Here is an 18,063-nt window from a genome sequence, read left to right as displayed (position 1 = left end):
AAAAGCAACTTCAATTAATAGGTCTATAGTACAATTCAACTACATTCCCTGTGATAATAGTGTAGTACATTTTGGGACCTTACAAGTTGCGATTGCAGCCATGACAATGATGACATTTATCATTGCCTTCATTGGCTGAGGTTATAATCGAATAGATATTAACCATTCAAAAAATAAGTCAGAATCTGGTTAGGACTGAAAGAGCCTTTGACCTCTTATTTATTTTCATTATGAGGCTCAGTATTATGGGCTTCGAATCTAGCATCTACATTGGAAGTCCACATCATACAAAATAACTCTCTAAGTTTTATGACAATTATATTCTAATATACCAGTGTAACTAGTCGCAGAACCAAAAAATCAGCCTTCCGATCAGGTCCAGAGTTGGGCGTAAGCTACATGAATTTACTAGGCAGTTTCAAAATTTTGCAACATATTTTAGACTTCCACAATTTGCCAAAAAATTTTTTCTTTGATTGTTAAAAAATTGGTACTAACGAGTTTCAAATTAAAGTCGCTTGTATCATCGCCCAATGTCTTTACCACTGTACTACGATGATGTCGGCATTTTGTCAATTTTCATCACTATAGAATTAGGTAAAGTGGCAAAATCTGATGGGAAAATAAGAAAATTTACACATTTACCTATCGAGGTCAGTTCCCTACTTAGCGGTGAAGACTTGACCACTCGATAGAGCGACTCAGTATTTTGTAACCGCATTTGATGCCCACTCGATAAAAACTAGACCATTTAATTTTTAACCTGCTTTTATAACGGTGGACACCCTTATCTGCCCGTCCGCCTGGGTTGGAGAACATTTTGCTGGTGCACAACTCAAGTATTTTCTAATGTAGCTGCATCACAACTAACCATTGGAAAATACGAAAGGCATTTAATCAACAAAATTCACTTGATTGTTTTTACTTACAAAGAGCAATTCCTATGGACTCAACAAAACAAGGATTTGTTTATTTTGATCCTATTATGGACTCAACAAACATGAAAAACGGATGAACAAACCAACAAACAGATTTGTTGGTTTGTTGAGTGAGTTGGAAGAAGAGACGTGCCTGTGATGGAAGGTCGGACGATTGTGGAACACTCGTTGGCGGTTGTACCAAAAACGTGCGGAGCATCCTTACACGCCCGTGGCTCTTCCTCACACCCCCGCGACTCTTCCACTCACGCCAAGTACAACAACCGATTTCTTTACTAGTTTTTTTTATCATATTTTATCTCACTTTATCCTATTTTATCTCACCTACATATTATATTTTATATTTATCCTACAAAATAGTTTATATAAAAAAGAAATATTAATGGGCCCTGGAAACCAAATCTGTTCATTTTGCTCTAGTTTTCCACGGTGGAAAACGCAGTTTGTTTGTCCACGTGGCTCAACAAAAAAACATAGGCCATGTGAATTGCCCTAAGCGTTTTAGGTTTTTAGCGAGTATTATCATATTAAAAAAATGTTTAAGAAAAATCAGCAAATATGATATCTCCAATTGATGTTGCGACACCAAAAATGTTGGAGCAAAATAATTTCTCGAGCGTGAGCAAAATTTGCCGATTCCCCATAAACAGCTGGATATTTTGAAGGAATGCGATGCGACTTGCGAAAATTCGGATGATACACAGGTGCAAACAGTCCCCCCTCTCTATACACAGGAGAGAATAGAGATATATATATACTCTGCTGACTGCTCCTAGATTTACTGGCTGCTGCAAACAGAAGTAGTCCTTTGCTATCCATACGCAATCTATCTCTCTCTACCTTTTATATGTAAACCTTGTGATGATATATCAATTTTCTTGTTACAAAATTACACGCAATCTTTGAAACATAAGATTTGCCACACAATTTCGTTTGGGCTAAAGTTTATCTATCTAGGATTCTTTATATTAATTCATTCAATAACCACCAAAAGAAAAGGACTAAAAACCATAATAACATGAATAACAATGTTGTTTATGATGAAAAAAACATTGAATTAAGATGATTAATATCTTGTTGAGTGCTTTTCAATGATGATAATCAAGATCAACAACCAACAAAATCAACAGTGTTTTTCTTTTTATGATATTTTTCCTTATTTTTGAGAATAATATTTATATATTTTATTTTAGAAAGACAGCTTTCATATGTTTGCATTGTCTTAAACTCTTTTGATTTGATCCCCCACACGTTTACTATAGTAGTAATAAAGTTAATAATAATAAGTATAGGGAAGTAGATTTGTTCATATCTTTGATTTCATCATCCTCAAAATTCACTTTTTTTTGTTTTTCATTCCTATTTTTAGTCCATTTTTTTCTGTTACATATACAAACACAAAGATTCCCTCTTTTTTCTTCCTTCATTCTTTACATAACCATTCTAATTTCAATCTCTGGTTTCTGTTTTGTTTTTTCTCTTTCAATTTCAATGAAGAACTTCATTGCTCTCCTCCTTTGCACTCTACTGATTTTTGTTCATGGAGGTTTTGTCATGGGTGCAGGAACCAAAGATGGTTCTGAACAATGGGGTTATGTTCAAGTTAGGCCAAGTATGTCTGTCACTCAATATCTCTGTAATCTTCTACTTGCTCACACTCTCTAACATGATTCTCATTCTTTCACTCTTTGTTTCTGTAGAAGCACATATGTTTTGGTGGCATTATAAAAGTCCATACAGAGTTGATGATCCTTCAAAACCTTGGCCTATGATTCTATGGTTGCAGGGTGGACCTGTTAGTATCCTTACACTTATCAATCTATAACTATCCTCTGTTTGAATCAAAATTTGAATCTGTTTTTATATTTTTTGGGTTGCAAACAGGGTGCTTCAGGAGTTGGAATTGGCAATTTTCAAGAAATTGGACCTCTAGACAACTTCTTAAACCCAAGGAATTCAACTTGGTTGAAGAAAGCTGATCTCTTATTTGTAGTAAGTCCATAATTTCCATTAAGTATGCAAATTTTGATATCAGACTGTTGTTTTTTTTTTGGATTTTTGATAGTTTTTGGATTTTGGTGTGATTGAAGGATAATCCAGTGGGAACTGGATATAGTTTTGTGGAAGATGACAATGCATATGTGAAAACTGATGAAGAAGCAGCAACTGATTTAACTACTTTGTTAAGAAAACTCTTCAATAAGAATGAACAACTTCAAAAGAGTCCATTATATGTTGTAGCTGAATCTTATGGTGGTAAATATGCTGTTACTCTTGGATTATCAATTGTTAAAGCCATGAAAGCTGGTCATTTGAAAATCAAATTTGGAGGGGTTGCTCTTGGTGATAGTTGGATTTCACCACAAGATTATGTGGTAAGTAATAGTATTACTATGCAGTTAATCATCTTAAGTATGGTGTCAAATTATTTTTGTAAATGCTGGTTCAAGTGAACTGTACAATTTTACTTTTTGAATGTGTACAGTTCTCATGGGGGCCATTGCTTAAAGATTTATCGCGGCTCGATAACAACGGATTAGCGAAATCGAAAAGGTCTAACACTTTGAACATTTTGTCTTAAGAATTAGTTGATCAGTGAAATAATGAGTTTATCAATTGACAAATTCTTGTTTCAAATTGCAGACTAGCTCAGCAGATTAAGCGACAAATTGAAGCTGGACAATTTGTAAATGCAACAGATACATGGGGCGACCTTCAGAACGTGATTGTTTTGGGCAGCAATTCAGTGGTACCCATTCCCTCTGTCTCCTTGTTTCACCGTCAAATTAGTTTGACATATTTCAGCACCAGCTTTACCTCTGAGAGGCATCATCTGCAAGCCGTTTATGCTTTTCATTTCAATTTTGGTATTGCAGGATTTTTACAATTTTATGCTGGACTCTGCAAATGATCCATTAGAATCAACGGCTACGTCTCTTCAATCATCGAAAGCAGCAGTGTCATCTCAAAAGTATTCAACATATCTTGGCACCACCCAAAAATTTACTCCCGATGGGGATGGGGATGTACGTACCTTAATGAATGGTGCTATTAAAGACAAACTCAAGATTATCCCAGAGAATGTTAGGTAAGTTGTTTGAAAACATTCACAGTGCTACCTTTTATTGTTGTCCTTCCAAAAACAATAAAGATGAACACTGTTGGTACTCTTATGTTTCAGATGGGGAAGTCAGTCTGGGAATGTTTTTGCTGCCCTGTCCGGTGACTTCATGAAACCAAGAATCAATGAGGTAATTATGGTTTCTTAATTATCCTAAACTGTTTTGTGTAATGTACAACATTTGAAAAAATTTATTCATTGTATTAGATGTAGAAATGACTTTTGAAGATGACATATTGTAAAGAGTTGAAAATTTTATTTTTTTTGTGCAGGTTGATGAACTGTTGAAGAATGGGGTCAATGTGACAGTGTATAATGGACAGGTATGTTTGTGTGTCAAACCTTGATTAAAGTCTTTATTCCCCACTTTGGAGACAAAATGCAATAACTAGATTTTTCCTGTTTCAACTTTCAACTAATCAACCATTTCCTATCTTACTTTGTTAGGTTGATCTCATTTGTGCAACCAAGGGAACTGAAGCATGGGTTGAGAAACTCAAGTAAGATTGACAATGTCTCTTAATGGTTCTAATTGTTGCAATATGTGTATAAGAAAGACAATTCGCTGACAGATTTACTTCTCTTGGTTGATTTTTTTACTAGGTGGGAAGGGCTTAAAACTTTCTTGAGTTTGGATAGAAATCCTCTCTATTGCGAGGACGATACTGTAACTACTAAAGGATTTGTCAGATCATACAAGAATCTGCATTTTTACTGGATTTTGGGTGCTGGTCATTTTGTAAGTATTCCTTCCTGTACTAGTTTACAAGCCCATGCAGGTTGATCATGAATTTTTCAATTTCTCTTTTTTGAACCCTGAATGGATTTGTTTACTGAACCAAAACACATGCACACACACAAAGTCAAAAGACACTAAAATAGTCCTACCGAACTTTTTAGTGTAATAAGTAACTAAGAACCATGAATTGCTTTTGGTGTTTGCTGATTCCAACAGTTGTCAGAAGATTATGATTCTAAGCAAATGAATGATGATGAACGAAATTTGTGTGGATTTTCAGGTACCTGTGGATCAGCCTTGTATATCACTGCAGATGATAGGGGACATTACACAATCTCCAAATTAACTCATCATTTTGACTTTGAGCAGACACGATATCGTTTAACTCATCATTGTGAAAAATAAAGGTAAAATTAGGCCACAGAAAGAGAAATAAACTTTGTTTTTCCAGCCCTTACATTTTGACTTACGATGGGAGAGAGCAAAAATGTCACCAGGTTCAGCTAATGCTTTTGTATTGCAAAGTTGTAACTGTTATTTTTTTCAATTGGCGCGATTCTAATTTAACGATATAAATCAATAATGATGCTTGTTTCAATTACCAAAAATATGGTCATTTTTGCATCAAAATGATGCTTGTTTTAATACGAAAATGGCATTTCAACTGAAACTGGAATGCCTGCTTAAACTGAAACTGGCATCGTCTATTGACCATTTTAAATAGTCAGAATCTGGTCAGGGTTTGAAGAGCCTTTGAGCTCTCGTTCACTTCAGTGTATTTTGATTTTAAACAAAAATGAGTGTTCTAATCCCGGTACAAAAACGGGAGTAAGCTACGTGAACTTATGTAAATAGCTCCGAAAGGTTGCAACATATTTTGGACTTGTCAAAGCAGCTGCATATTTTGAGCGCATGAGAAGACTTGCGAAAATTGGTATGATACCCAGGTGTAAATAAGCGTCTCCTGCAAAAGTCTATCTAGGATTCTTATACAGTATTATTTGAAAAAACAAAGAAGAATGTCGTTTAAAACATTGAATTAGGATGATACTAATCAAGATCAACAACCATTCAACCAACAAACTTTTTGATATTCGCATGTACAGATATTAAGTCCTTTATCGAAAGTCGTATAACAAAGAATTTTTATTTTTTTCCCATTCCTATTTGAAGTCCATTTTTTCTGTTACATATTCAAACACAAAGCTTCACTCTTTCTGCTCACTCATTCTTTACAGAACCCTTCTAATTTGTCAACTTGTGTTTGTGTTAATCTTTTCTATTTCATTAGGAAGTGTTAATCTTTACACAAAACTAATGAACTTCATTAATCTCCTCCTTTGCACTCTACTTGTTTTTGTTCATGGAGGTCTTGCCATGGGTGTAGGAACCAAAGATGGTTCTGAACAATGGGGTCATGTTCAAGTTAGGCCAAGTATGTCTGTCACTCAATATCTCATTTATCTTTTTTCTACTTGCTCATACTCTTTAACTTGATTCTCATTTGTTTCTGTAGAAGCACATATGTTTTGGTGGCATTATAAGAGTACATACAGAGTTGATCATCCTTCAAAACCTTGGCCTACAATTCTACGGTTGCAGGGTGGACCTGTTAGTATGCTCTGCACTTAATCAATCTGTTTGAATCAAAAGTGAGTGTGTTCATGATTTTTTGGGTTGCAAACAGGGAGGCTCAGGAGTTGGGGTTGGCAATTTTAGAGAAATTGAACCTGTAGACAACTTCTTGAATCCAAGGAATTCAACTTGGTTGAAGAAAGCTGATCTCTTGTTTGTAGTAAGTGCATCATTTCCATCAGTATGCAAACTTTTAATCTCATGGTGTTTGTTTTCTTGGAGTTTTGATTAGCTCTTTGATTTTGATGTGATTGAAGGATAATCCAGTGGGAAGTGGGTATAGTTTTGTGGAAGATGACAATGCATATGTGAAAACTGATGAAGAAGCAGCAGCTGATTTAACTACTTTGCTGAGGAAACTCTTCAATAAGAATGAACAACTTCAAAAGAGTCCTTTATATGTTGTAGGCGAATCTTATGGTGGTAAATTTGCTGTTACTCTTGGATTATCAGTTGTCAAGGCCATTAAGACTGGTCATTTGGAACTCAAATTTGGAGGGGCTGCTCTTGGTGATAGTTGGATTTCACCACAAGATTATGTGGTAAGTAATCATCTTATGGATTCTAAGTATTTTAATAAATGTTGGAATTCTACTTGGTTACAGTGAATCATACACTTTCAAATTTTGCATGTGTGCAGTTCTCATGGGGGCCATTGCTTAAAGATTTATCACGGCTCGATAACAAGGACTTGCAAAATCGAAAAGGTCGAAAACCTTGAACATTTTTCTATAACCATTTGATTTATTGCATTAATGACTTTATCAACTGACAAGTTGCACTTCAGACTAGCTCAAAAGATTAAGCGACAAATTGAAGCTGGAAAATTTGTAAATGCAACAGACTCATGGGGCGACCTTGAGGAAGTGATTTTCTGGGGCAGCAATTCAATGGTACTCAATCCTTCTTTTTCTCCTTATTTCAGCAGTAAATTATTTGGATACCAGGTCTGAGAGGCATCATTTGCAAGGTGTCTATGCTTCTCGATAGTCGATTCCACTAAATTTTGGTATTGCAGGATTTTTACAATTTTATGTTGGACTCTACGAATGATCCATCACCAGCAACGGTTACATCTCCACAATCATCAAAAGCAGCAACGTCATTTCGAAAGTACTCAACATATCTTGGTAACTCCCATAGATTTTCTCCCGGCGGGAGTGGGGATTTGGATACCTTCATGGATGTTACCATTAGAGCCAAACTCAAGATTATCCCGAAGAATGTTACGTAAGTTGTTTGAAAACAAATACTTGTTTTTTTCTTTCTTTCAGAACAAGAAAAATGAAATATTGTTGGGACTCTTATGTTTCAGATGGGGAGGTCAGTCTGAGAGTGTTTTTTCTGCTCTATCCGGTGACTTCATGAAGCCAAGGATCAATGAGGTAACCATGGTTTCTTAACTATCCAAAACTGTTTGGTGTACACATACTTAAAGAGTTGAAATGTACTTATTTGTACAGGTTGATCAACTGCTAAAGAATGGGGTCAATGTGACAGTGTACAATGGACAGGTATGTTTGAGTGTCGAACCTTGACAGAAGTCTAGCTTTATCCCCCACTTTGGAATGGCAAGTCTCTTTTTAGAGACAAAATGCAATAGCTAGATTTTTCATGTTCGAACTTTGAGGTAATCCCATCTTATTTGTTAGGTTGATCTCATTTGTTCAACCAAGGGAACTGAAGCATGGGTTGAGATACTCAAGTAAGTTTTGAGATTAGGCAAACTTATCTCGTGTAGTGTGGCCATTTTTGGTGATGATTTGACTTTCTCTTGGTTGATTTTATCAGGTGGGGAGGGCTTAAAAGTTTCTTGAGTTTGGATAGAAAACCTTTGTACTGTGAAAATGATACTACAACTACTAAAGGATTTGTCAGATCATATAAGAATCTGCATTTCTACTGGATTTTGGGTGCTGGTCATTTTGTAAGTGTTCATTCTCGTACCAAATTGCTTATTTGCTGGTTTAAATAGTTGTCAGAAGATCTTGATTCTAATCAAATTTGTGTGGTTTTCAGGTAACTGTTGATCAGCCTTGTGTCTCGTTGCAGATGATAGGGGAAATTACACAATCTCCAAATTAACTCATCATTTTGACTTTGAGCAGACGCAATGTCAATCAACTCGTTATTGTGAAAAATAAAGATGAAATAAGGTCAGAAAAGGAGAAAAATGAAACAGTAAGTTAGTAAATGGCGTGTCTTTGTTTTCCAACCCTTGCTTTTTGACTTTTTGTTTATGCCGTTTTGACTTGAGCAGAATGTCACCGGAGCTCATGCTTTTGTATTGAAAGTTGATTGAAAACCAATTATAGTAACAATTTAACACCACTGCTTGCCATTTATCTCCATGTAAATTATAGGGTTGCACAGCTAAAAACATACATGCTTTCACTCTGAATGGAAAAGAAGCAAATCCTGAAGAATAAGAATCTTGCACTTGCACAGAAGAATGATTGTTGTTGTATTCCGATCAAATTTAGGTTTCACATTTTACAAGATAGGCTACCCAATTTCACAAGCTAAATGAATGTACAAAAATAAACATAGCCGAAGGACAAGAAAAGCAAACTCTATCACCCTTGCAGGAGTGATATCACCTTAGCTCACTGCCATGTATATTCTCACTTTCCTGGTGCAAAGTTGGTAGCATAGGACCAAGCATTGTTGTTTACAGGGTCAGAAAGGTGATCTGCCAGGTTTTCTAGAGGACCTTTGCCGGTAACAATAGCCTGAACAAAGAATCCGAACATGGAGAACATAGCAAGTCGCCCATTCTTAAGTTCCTTTACCTTTAGCTCAGAAAATGCCTCTGGGTCCTCTGCAAGTCCTAAGGGGTCAAAGCTACCTCCAGGGTAAAGTGGATCGACGATCTCACCTAGGGGACCGCCGGCAACTCTATAACCTTCGACAGCACCCATAAGAATAACTTGGGTTGCCCAAATGGCTAGGATGCTCTGCGCATGGACCAAGCTGGGGTTTCCCAAGTAGTCAAGTCCACCTTCACTGAAAATCTGAGAACCAGCTTTGAACCAAACAGGTTCGCCAAATGTAACTCCGTTTCTAGAGAGAAGTTCAGGGAAAACACATCCCAAAGCTCCAAGCATGGCCCACCTCGAGTGAATTACCTCAAGTTCCCGGTTCTTGGCAAATGTCTCTGGATCTGCAGATAGTCCAGTAGTGTCCCAGCCATAATCACCAGGGAATTCACCAGTTAGGTACGATGGAGACTCACCAGAGAAGGGTCCAAGGTACTTGACACGGTCTGGACCGTACCATGGACTTCCTGAAGCAGCAGCAGGCTTCTTTGCTGATGTCTTCCTCATCATGATCCTTCCGATGCTACTGGGTCTAACATTGGTTGGAAATTCTGATTGCGAGTTCAAAGCTACAGCGGTGCCTGCAAATGATGGGGATGAGAGAGCCATGGATGCCATTTGCTTTGGTTAGAGAAAAAAAAAAGGCTGGTGAACTGTTGAAGAAGGTATTAGGTGTGTTGTTTGATGTGCTGAATTGATCGAGTTTATGTATCTTTTATAAGCCAATATGGGGCCAGACATATCTATCTATGCAGATCTTCTGCCTTGTTCTTATTGGTCCTCAGATGGCACCACAAGTGCAAGAATCCTTCTTCCTTTCTCAGCCAAGCAATTTAGGCTCTCCTGGATTTTTCTCTGCATTATTAATCTGACAAACAGCATGATCCCTTTATCTCTAAATAGTAAACCTGAGTAGTAATATTTGCAAGTCACAAGTGAATGAAATATTCCAACAATTAGTAATTCGCTGCTACGTCAACATCCATACAAGCTAACAGGTGGTGGCTGTATTTTACTTTGCTTGTAAAGGCACCGTCTCACTTTTAAGCCAAATGAAAAGAAAACAAGAGGATGAAAAAAAAAACAAATCCCGTCAAAGAGTAATGAAATAACAGAAACTGAAAAAAACAAACATCAAAGCATTTTTGCCTTCAATAGTGTTGACAAATAGTTCTCAAGTAGATGCACAAACACATAAGACTTTTTCTAGTTGCAATCTACATGAAATGTAGAGGTATGTATTCTGCATATGTTACTCTCTGAAGGTTTAATTGGAAAAAAATAATCACATCATAACACTGAAAGAGTGCCCGAGTCCTGACTCATCGATAATCATATAAAGATGCAAAATTCAACCCTGGGGTAAACAAAACAAAAATGAAAATCTCTCCTACAATTTTGAACTACAAAAACAGAGATATCAACCTTCTGGGGCCTAGTACTATGTGTTCTTAGAGTACCCAATTACAGGCTAGGTTAGAGAATATCTGGTGACATGTGTGTGTAGTTGTACAACCCCTTTTGTTTTCCTACCAACTGATGAAACAAGTGTTATGCAGAACGCTAGAACCATCTCCAAACTCTTCAAGTTCTTCTTCTGTCTTAGGTACAAAGAAAGGATCTTCAGACAGCTCTTTCCAATGACTAAGTACAAGTAAGGCACTTGCAGCTCCTGATGTCTTTTCTCGAAGCTCCTTTGCAAATCCTACACTCTCAGTAACCGGCACATATGCGTGCACTGTGAACAAAGAAGATCCTTCTTGCATCTCTTCCTTCAGAACTCGAGAACGTCTCTTATTTAGAACACCATACATGGAGCCCAATTGTTCGGTTGGGGTGTTCAGTTCACAAAAATACATGGCTTCCACAATTCGAGGTTGCTTTTGAAGCACAGCTGTTCTACATGCTTCCTTCACTACTGTCATTATATGCCCAGTAAAGATGCCATATTGATCTGTTAGTTGAGTAGAAACATCAGATTCATTGGAATGATTCTCCACTGGAATAACATTAGCTTCAACTATAAATGCCAAGCCCCACATAGGTTCATCACACAGAGGTCCAGCTCCAGTAGCAAGCTGAAACCCAGATAACACACTGCTCTGGAGACTTTCTGCTTCCATAAACAATGAACTACTTTTTTCTATAGATTTTTCAAAAGCCGAGCCTCGAATAAGAACCGAATGGTCGCCACTCTCTTCTTTGGCGTGCGGAACCAGAAGAATGTTAGGACCAACATACCTAGGTCCAAGTGCCCAGATTCTTCGCAGCAACTGAAGCCACACACTTCTACATTCATCAGCTTTATCCTTGTCGAGTTTTTCACTCACGATGTGACCCTCTATAGCATCCGTTATCCTTTTTTAAGTGCTTCAATTGGATTATCTTCTACAGAATTCTCTTCTCTATGTGTTGCCAATAGTTTGTCATTTCTCTGTGCAGGTTTTCCCTCTAGAAGTTCTCCAAGTAGATCAGAATTTTCATCAAGCAACTTCGTCAGTGCTGGCGGAAGCTTTACAACCTGCACTCGAACAACACATCGACCATTGGGAGTTGTCTTCTCAACACAATCCAAGCCACCAGTCAAGACCTTCAGATTATCTAGGAAATTGGACCCATCCCCTTCAATGGTCTCTCTATACGACACAAGGGGTTTTGAGACATTAAGACACCTTTGCAAACCTCTCTTGCAAATCCTTTATGCATCTTTCTAGATGAACCTCTCCTGCAGCTGCAAGCACTTGTTCTCCTGTGGCAGAAACACTAACCTCTACAAATGGATCTGCGCGGTTCAGAAGACCAATCCCTTTGTAAGCGCAGCCATATCCGTGGGATAAGTTGGTTCAATTGCGACTCTTAGAGTAGGAGCAACTTGGAAAACCATACTCGAAAACGGCCACAATTTCTAGTTGATGAAAGGGTTGCACTCTTTAAGATGTGATGACCAAGGCCTCGTATGGCAACAATATTCCCTGCCCTGGCATACGCCACCGCTTCCAAACCCTGCTCGATCATGAGATACAAGGACTAAATCTCAGCTTCCTGCAGATGTTTCTGCATTGCTTCTTCACCTTTACATGGATCATAGAGAGCTGAAAGCACACTAGTTTTCTGCCCTGCATGAAGAACCCCACTAAAAATCCTTGCAAATGCAAGGAAGCACTCATCTGATTCACCGACCCCGCCTTCATCTGGATAGTTATTGACAGTTTCACCATTGGGACCTTTACGTGGAAGCATCTTCATAGGAACAGCAAACATCTTAGACACAAAAGAAACACATGGTGCTTCAGCACTTGCATCACATGCCTGAACAGATTTCTTTACATTCTCTGCTTCTTCATGCACATCAGTCCTGGCCGCGTAATCCAGAACCACTCGCTTTGGGAGTAACCTTGTGATTCGAACAGACTGTGCTGCGACAGGATCAGGCATACACCTAATTACCATTGACAAGATTGCATCTGACAAAGGAAGCCAGCGACTCATAATAGCTTGAGCCACAATTTTCTTATCCTTATTCTCTAATTCACGAGGAGGAACAGACAAATGAAATGTCTTAATAACTTTTCCAAGCACCGCTTTATCTCCATCAGGTTCATATGCTGCCTGATAAACCTGCCAAAGTGGTTCTAGCACAAACTGCACGAACATTGGCTTCGCTTTACTTCCTGAACCAATTGCCTTCTTTCCAAGAATCATCTTTGTTTTCGGATTAAAATAACGAGGCCCCCATAAAGCCTTCTGCAAAGCACTTACACTCGCCCCAAGTTTAGATGCATAAAATTCAGCAAACTCTTTAATACAGAAACCTCAACCATCTAATGCACAAACAAAAGCAACATTTCCCTTCTGAGGTTGGAAAGTATCTTCCTCATCATCCTCCATAGACTCCAAATTCTCATCACCCATCTCGTTCACAGACCCAGCAATTAATGAACAACATCTGATAAATACTTCTCGGACTGATATGCACTCATAATACCATTAACTTCATGAACTATCCTCTGTAACCTCGTATACGCTTCCATCGGAGTCATCTTGAGCTCCGTAATCAATCTATCAATCTTATTCAAAACCAGACAAGGAGTCAATTTCTCAATCCATGCCTGCCGTAAAACAGCATGTGTTTGTATATGAACACCTTCAACAGCATCAACTAACACCAATGCACCATCACTTAATCTAGCAGCAGTAGAAACCTCACTACTAAAATCCATATGTCCTGGAGAATCTATAAGATTAATAGAATGGTCTTTATATTGTAAAGCTATTGAAGAACTCTTCATGGTAATCGCTCTTCTTTGTTCTTCAGCTAGATAATCCATATATCTCATTTTACCAGCTTGTTTTGGGTGGAGAAAATTACCAACAGAAGCGGCAATTAGATGGTCAGCTAAAGTAGTTTTGCCATGATCAACATGAGCTAGAATACAAATATTCCTAATCTTCTCTCTTTCAAAATCGCCCATTATTAACAATACAATTCAATAAAACCCAAAATCAAGTTCAGTAATATCAACAAACAAACAGAAGAAATCTAACTAGGGTTTTAAAATATTAAGACGAAGAATTTTAGTGAGGAGATTGTGAATTGGTGAAACCCTAGAGATTGTTATGATTATGTTTGTGAAGAAACTAAGCATATCGAGATGGGAAGAATCCCCTTACCTTTGAGAGAAGATGCAGACCGCCAAGGTTTAGCCGTTTAGGTCTAACGAGTAAGAATCCCTTACCTTTGAGAGAAGATGCAGACCGCCGAGGTTTAGCCGTTTAGGTCTAACGAGGAGGTTGCAGTTTTTAGTTTTTACAATCATCTAACCCGGTGCATACGCACCGGATGTTGCAATAGTGCTTATACCGTAGGCGCTTAAAATGTAGCAGTATCATAGCCTTCATATGGCATCATACAAAAGCACGTATGAAACTTAAATTATCGTAAGCACTTTCCAATAGAAGCCTTGTCGCGATTCTCATGAGGATTTGCTCATATTTTTTTCATTACATTGAAAACTTAATGCATACGATAATTTTTCATGAGGATTTATTATGCCGAACATTTGTCAAAGTTGAATTGGTTAATTTTTGTCATCTCGAAGGTTATCATTGGGGCGTCACATTTCATTAGACGGGTGTCACCTAATAGGACAAAAACGGGTCACTTAGAAATAATATTAAAAATCTATTATCTCAAATAATTTTGTAATGACCGAATAACCCTTTAGTTAATTTTAATTTTATTTAATTTAATTAGATAATAATTAATTTCTACGGTTGGAATCGATCCAAACCTGGACGTAAAACCAATTTCTACGGTTGGAATCAATCAAAACCTGGACGTAAAATCAATTTCTACGGTTGGAATTAAAAGAAACCTGGACGTAAAATCAATTTTTACGGCTAGGTTGACGAAAGGAAAATTTAGTATACTAAACCTAAACGTAAAATTGAAAATTACGATTGGAATTCAACTAAACCTAGACGTAAAATTGAAAATTACGGTTGGAATTCAACTAAACCTGGACGTAAAATCACTTCTATGGTTGGAATTAAAAGAAAACTGGACGTAAAATCGGACTTTACGATTGGAATTAAAAGAAACCTGAACTTAAAATGAGCTTCTACGGTTGGAAACTAATCCAAACCTGGACGTTAATCTACATGCAAATAAAATTTTATGGTTGGAATTAATCCTAACCTGGACGTAAAATCACTTCTATGGTTTTTAAGTTTTATTTTAGTTAAAGGGTAAGCTAGACATTTTGTATGTGTTAGGATATCCCATAACTATTTTTTTGGACATTAAAAATTCAAATGAAACCCCTCTATTGAAGTGTGACGCCCCAATAATAGCCTTCTTTATAAGTGTCTGCTCCATCTACTTGGTAGTTCTCCAAAAATTAAAATAAATGATTTTGGACTATTGGCGTCCAATCTCTTTCCATTTCCGTGTGTCATATATGTTCAAATAGAGTATCACCTAAGTGTCGTCCCTGCACTTTCGGTCTACTGCCATTGTTAATGTAAGTATTCTCTCACAGAAGGTTAGCCACTCCCCGGGTCCACTAACTGCCCTTGTTATAACCCAAGTTTCTTACAAAACAGTTCTTAGCTTCGTCCCCATCGATCCCGCCTCTTCCATCGCTTCGTGCCATTCTTTGTCGTCATCCAGCAAACCCAAGTCTAAACATGCATCTTTGAATGTTGGATGAACAAATCCATTCAGTCTTAAATTCGTCAAAGCTGCGTGGACCCTTTACTATGTTGAGCAGCAAACGCAGGTAGAATCTCTCACCTAATGTTGGATGTGCATGATATAGCCTTCCAATTCTTCCCTTCGATTTTCTTCTAGACCACTTCTTTTTAGTCTGGTCCCAGACCCATTTTGTTGGAAATTCTGCATAAGTTAATTCCCTTGCATCTTTATATTTTTTATTTGTTTTCATCCACTGTATGAACTTTGTTTCTTCCGGATATGTTCGATTCAACACTGCGTTCAAGTTTTCGTTGTCCCGAAATATGATTTGTTGTTCACCCGGTAAATGAAAAGACAACCTCTCCACACTCGGATCTCTGAATTGGATCTCGAAGTTATACAGTCGCCAGGTTGCTTCTGAGGCCGATACGTAGCGACAATGTAAGTAGTTGCTGACTTCATCTATTTTCTGCACCTTGCCATTTTGCTTATCTCTGTTTGAGAAATTTTCACCCTCAGGAACTGTTGAATCTTTTTGTGAGATTTCTTCAATTACCGCGACTGCCATATCTTTTCCTTTGCATATATATTTGAACAAATATTTGATGACCCGGGTTTTGTTGCATATTTCCACATTAATGTGTGCTTGGTATTTTACAATCAAGTTTCTATTGTACGGAACCACCCATCTGTTATCTAAATCAATACCCTTGTTTTTTGCCATGCGTTTATCATCCCGTCTTTTGTAAACTGAGAAACCGCTAACATCAACCGTTGTCTGCCTGCAAAATTGTTTGGGGAAATGCTTTGAACATTTATTATTTTGCATGCACTGGGAATTGGGATTTTGATCTCCACATACCCCATGCATCATAAATTGGACCACAGCCTCATATCCTTTTGGATCAGCATCCTTATCTGGTATTTCTGCTGATACGATTTTGTCAATGTCTGAAGGAGACTTTGGTTTATCATTTTGGTGCAGGAACAACAAAATATGCGCATGGGGAAGCCCTCGCTTTTGAAACTCAATGTTGTAAATTGCTCGAAAAAAAAGGTAAGTTATATATCTGCCACTGAATATGTTTATGTTAAGTTGAATATTGTGGTTTTCATAGCTTTATAATTACCTGCTTTCAGCTGTTCATCATAATGTGATATAAAATTAACAAAGGGACGATAAACGGTTTGGCGTCCCAAAAATTTTTGAAACGCCAATTGGTTGGGCGTTTAGGAAATATTTTACCGAAATTCAAATGTCAGGATGATGTAGACGGTAGGGTTCATAGTTTTTTTGGTCATCTAACGGTTGACAGATCAGACGCCAAATGGTTTGGCGTCTGACTATATATCATTTGGCGTTTTTCACTTGAATCTTGAATTTTTGTAAGGCTTGGATTTTGAGTTTTGGTGATGTGTCGTGGATGTGAATGTTAAATCTTGGGTGACGATTGGATTAAGCCTTAAGCTGAGTTCTATGGAGTTTCATGGTCCAAGCTTGTAGCTCGGCGGTTTCCCATCAACTCCAGTAAGGAGGAAGTCACATGGGTTTAATACCCACAGTAAAGATTTGTATTAGGGTAGTTGTATAGTTGGGTTTGGCGGGTTGAGTTTGCAGTCGGGCCAGTTCAACTGGACGGTTCGGATAGGGGCCAGGGCCCGGTTTTCTCATATAAAAATAAATAAATTATGGAGCTTCAAATTAAGATCCACATCACCTTGAATTAGGTCGGGCTGTCATGGCATTGAAGGTTTGAAAAATATGAAACAAAATAGGAGCGTGGAACGGTTTAGCAAAAAATAAAAAATGGACCCAACATTAGACAACTGCTTGACCAGGAAATTTTAGTTGACGCGCTAAACCATTCAACGCGATACTAATAAATGTATACGAAAGAACTCAGTTTTCCTTCTCCTGGTTCGCTCCAAATCCTACTTTTTCTTTCATCAAATCACAAAGATTTTGAGAGATCTTTATCAATTTGTAATAAGGGTTTATTGTTCTTGTTACTGTGAAGATATATGTATTTATTTATTCGAACCACAAATGATTTCGAGGTAAGGTTTTGAAGCAATTCTCATTTTAATAGAATTTTAGTATTTTTATTCATGTTTTGATTCTGTTTTGCGAAAACATTGCGAACATGAATGATTGTGTTGTATATAATGAACATATCTTAAATAACATTGCGAATTACATTGATTAAGTAATAATGAAAAAAAAAGAATGAAGTTGATAACTCGATACAATGATAATATTAAGATTACATTGATGGACATATAAAATATTTGTGCAAATTATTTTAAGTTAACCGTGGAGGATTTTTTAAGAAGATACATGTGAGAGAAGTTTGTTATCCTTGGATGATACGGCGCGTAAGTTGTGTTACTGTATCCACTGGTGGAACAAAGCATGATTTACAACAACAAGTCCCAGTTGTCTTGAAGAATAAAGAACACATTTGGAGAAATCATAGTGATTCAGATGAAAGGATCATGTAGGACTACTTCAATGCCAGTTATACTTATGGACCGAAGAAGTTTAAATGTCAGTTAGATTTTCCTTGCCTCCTACTTATGCATGTTTTAGAAAAAGTCAGCGAGGTTGATCCAGA

General features: G+C 37.4%; 2 protein-coding genes, 1 long non-coding RNA gene and 2 pseudogenes across 3 annotated transcripts; 3 read left to right on the top strand and 2 right to left on the bottom strand.

Annotated features, from left to right (window-relative positions):
- Window positions 1-1,715: 1,715 nt before the first annotated feature.
- On the top strand, window positions 1,716-5,406 carry LOC113309732 (serine carboxypeptidase-like 51). The gene is made up of 12 exons (XM_026558242.1): window positions 1,716-2,550; window positions 2,639-2,733; window positions 2,823-2,930; window positions 3,029-3,313; window positions 3,424-3,491; window positions 3,582-3,687; window positions 3,815-4,026; window positions 4,120-4,189; window positions 4,332-4,382; window positions 4,507-4,559; window positions 4,663-4,798; window positions 5,079-5,406. The coding sequence occupies exons 1-12, from the start codon at window positions 2,430-2,432 to the stop codon at window positions 5,142-5,144; spliced, it is 1,371 nt and encodes a 456-aa protein (XP_026414027.1). The 5' UTR covers window positions 1,716-2,429; the 3' UTR covers window positions 5,145-5,406.
- LOC113309731 lies at window positions 5,094-8,761 on the top strand (annotated as a pseudogene).
- On the bottom strand, window positions 8,747-10,195 carry LOC113309733 (chlorophyll a-b binding protein of LHCII type 1-like). The gene has a single exon (XM_026558243.1). It carries the CDS (start codon window positions 9,868-9,870, stop codon window positions 9,058-9,060), a length of 813 nt encoding a protein of 270 aa, XP_026414028.1. The 5' UTR covers window positions 9,871-10,195; the 3' UTR covers window positions 8,747-9,057.
- A 354-nt stretch (window positions 10,196-10,549) lies between these two features.
- LOC113309730 lies at window positions 10,550-14,101 on the bottom strand (annotated as a pseudogene).
- Window positions 14,102-16,240: 2,139 nt separating this feature from the next.
- Window positions 16,241-17,558, top strand: LOC113308203. Its single transcript, XR_003339569.1, has 2 exons — window positions 16,241-16,505; window positions 16,589-17,558. It is a non-coding gene; the product is annotated as an uncharacterized LOC113308203 (long non-coding RNA).
- Window positions 17,559-18,063: the final 505 nt, after the last annotated feature.

The sequence above is a fragment of the Papaver somniferum genome, chromosome 9, assembly GCF_003573695.1.
Source record: "Papaver somniferum cultivar HN1 chromosome 9, ASM357369v1, whole genome shotgun sequence".
Classification (NCBI taxonomy): Eukaryota; Viridiplantae; Streptophyta; class Magnoliopsida; order Ranunculales; family Papaveraceae; genus Papaver; species Papaver somniferum.
This window is presented reverse-complemented; position numbering and strand designations above follow the sequence as displayed.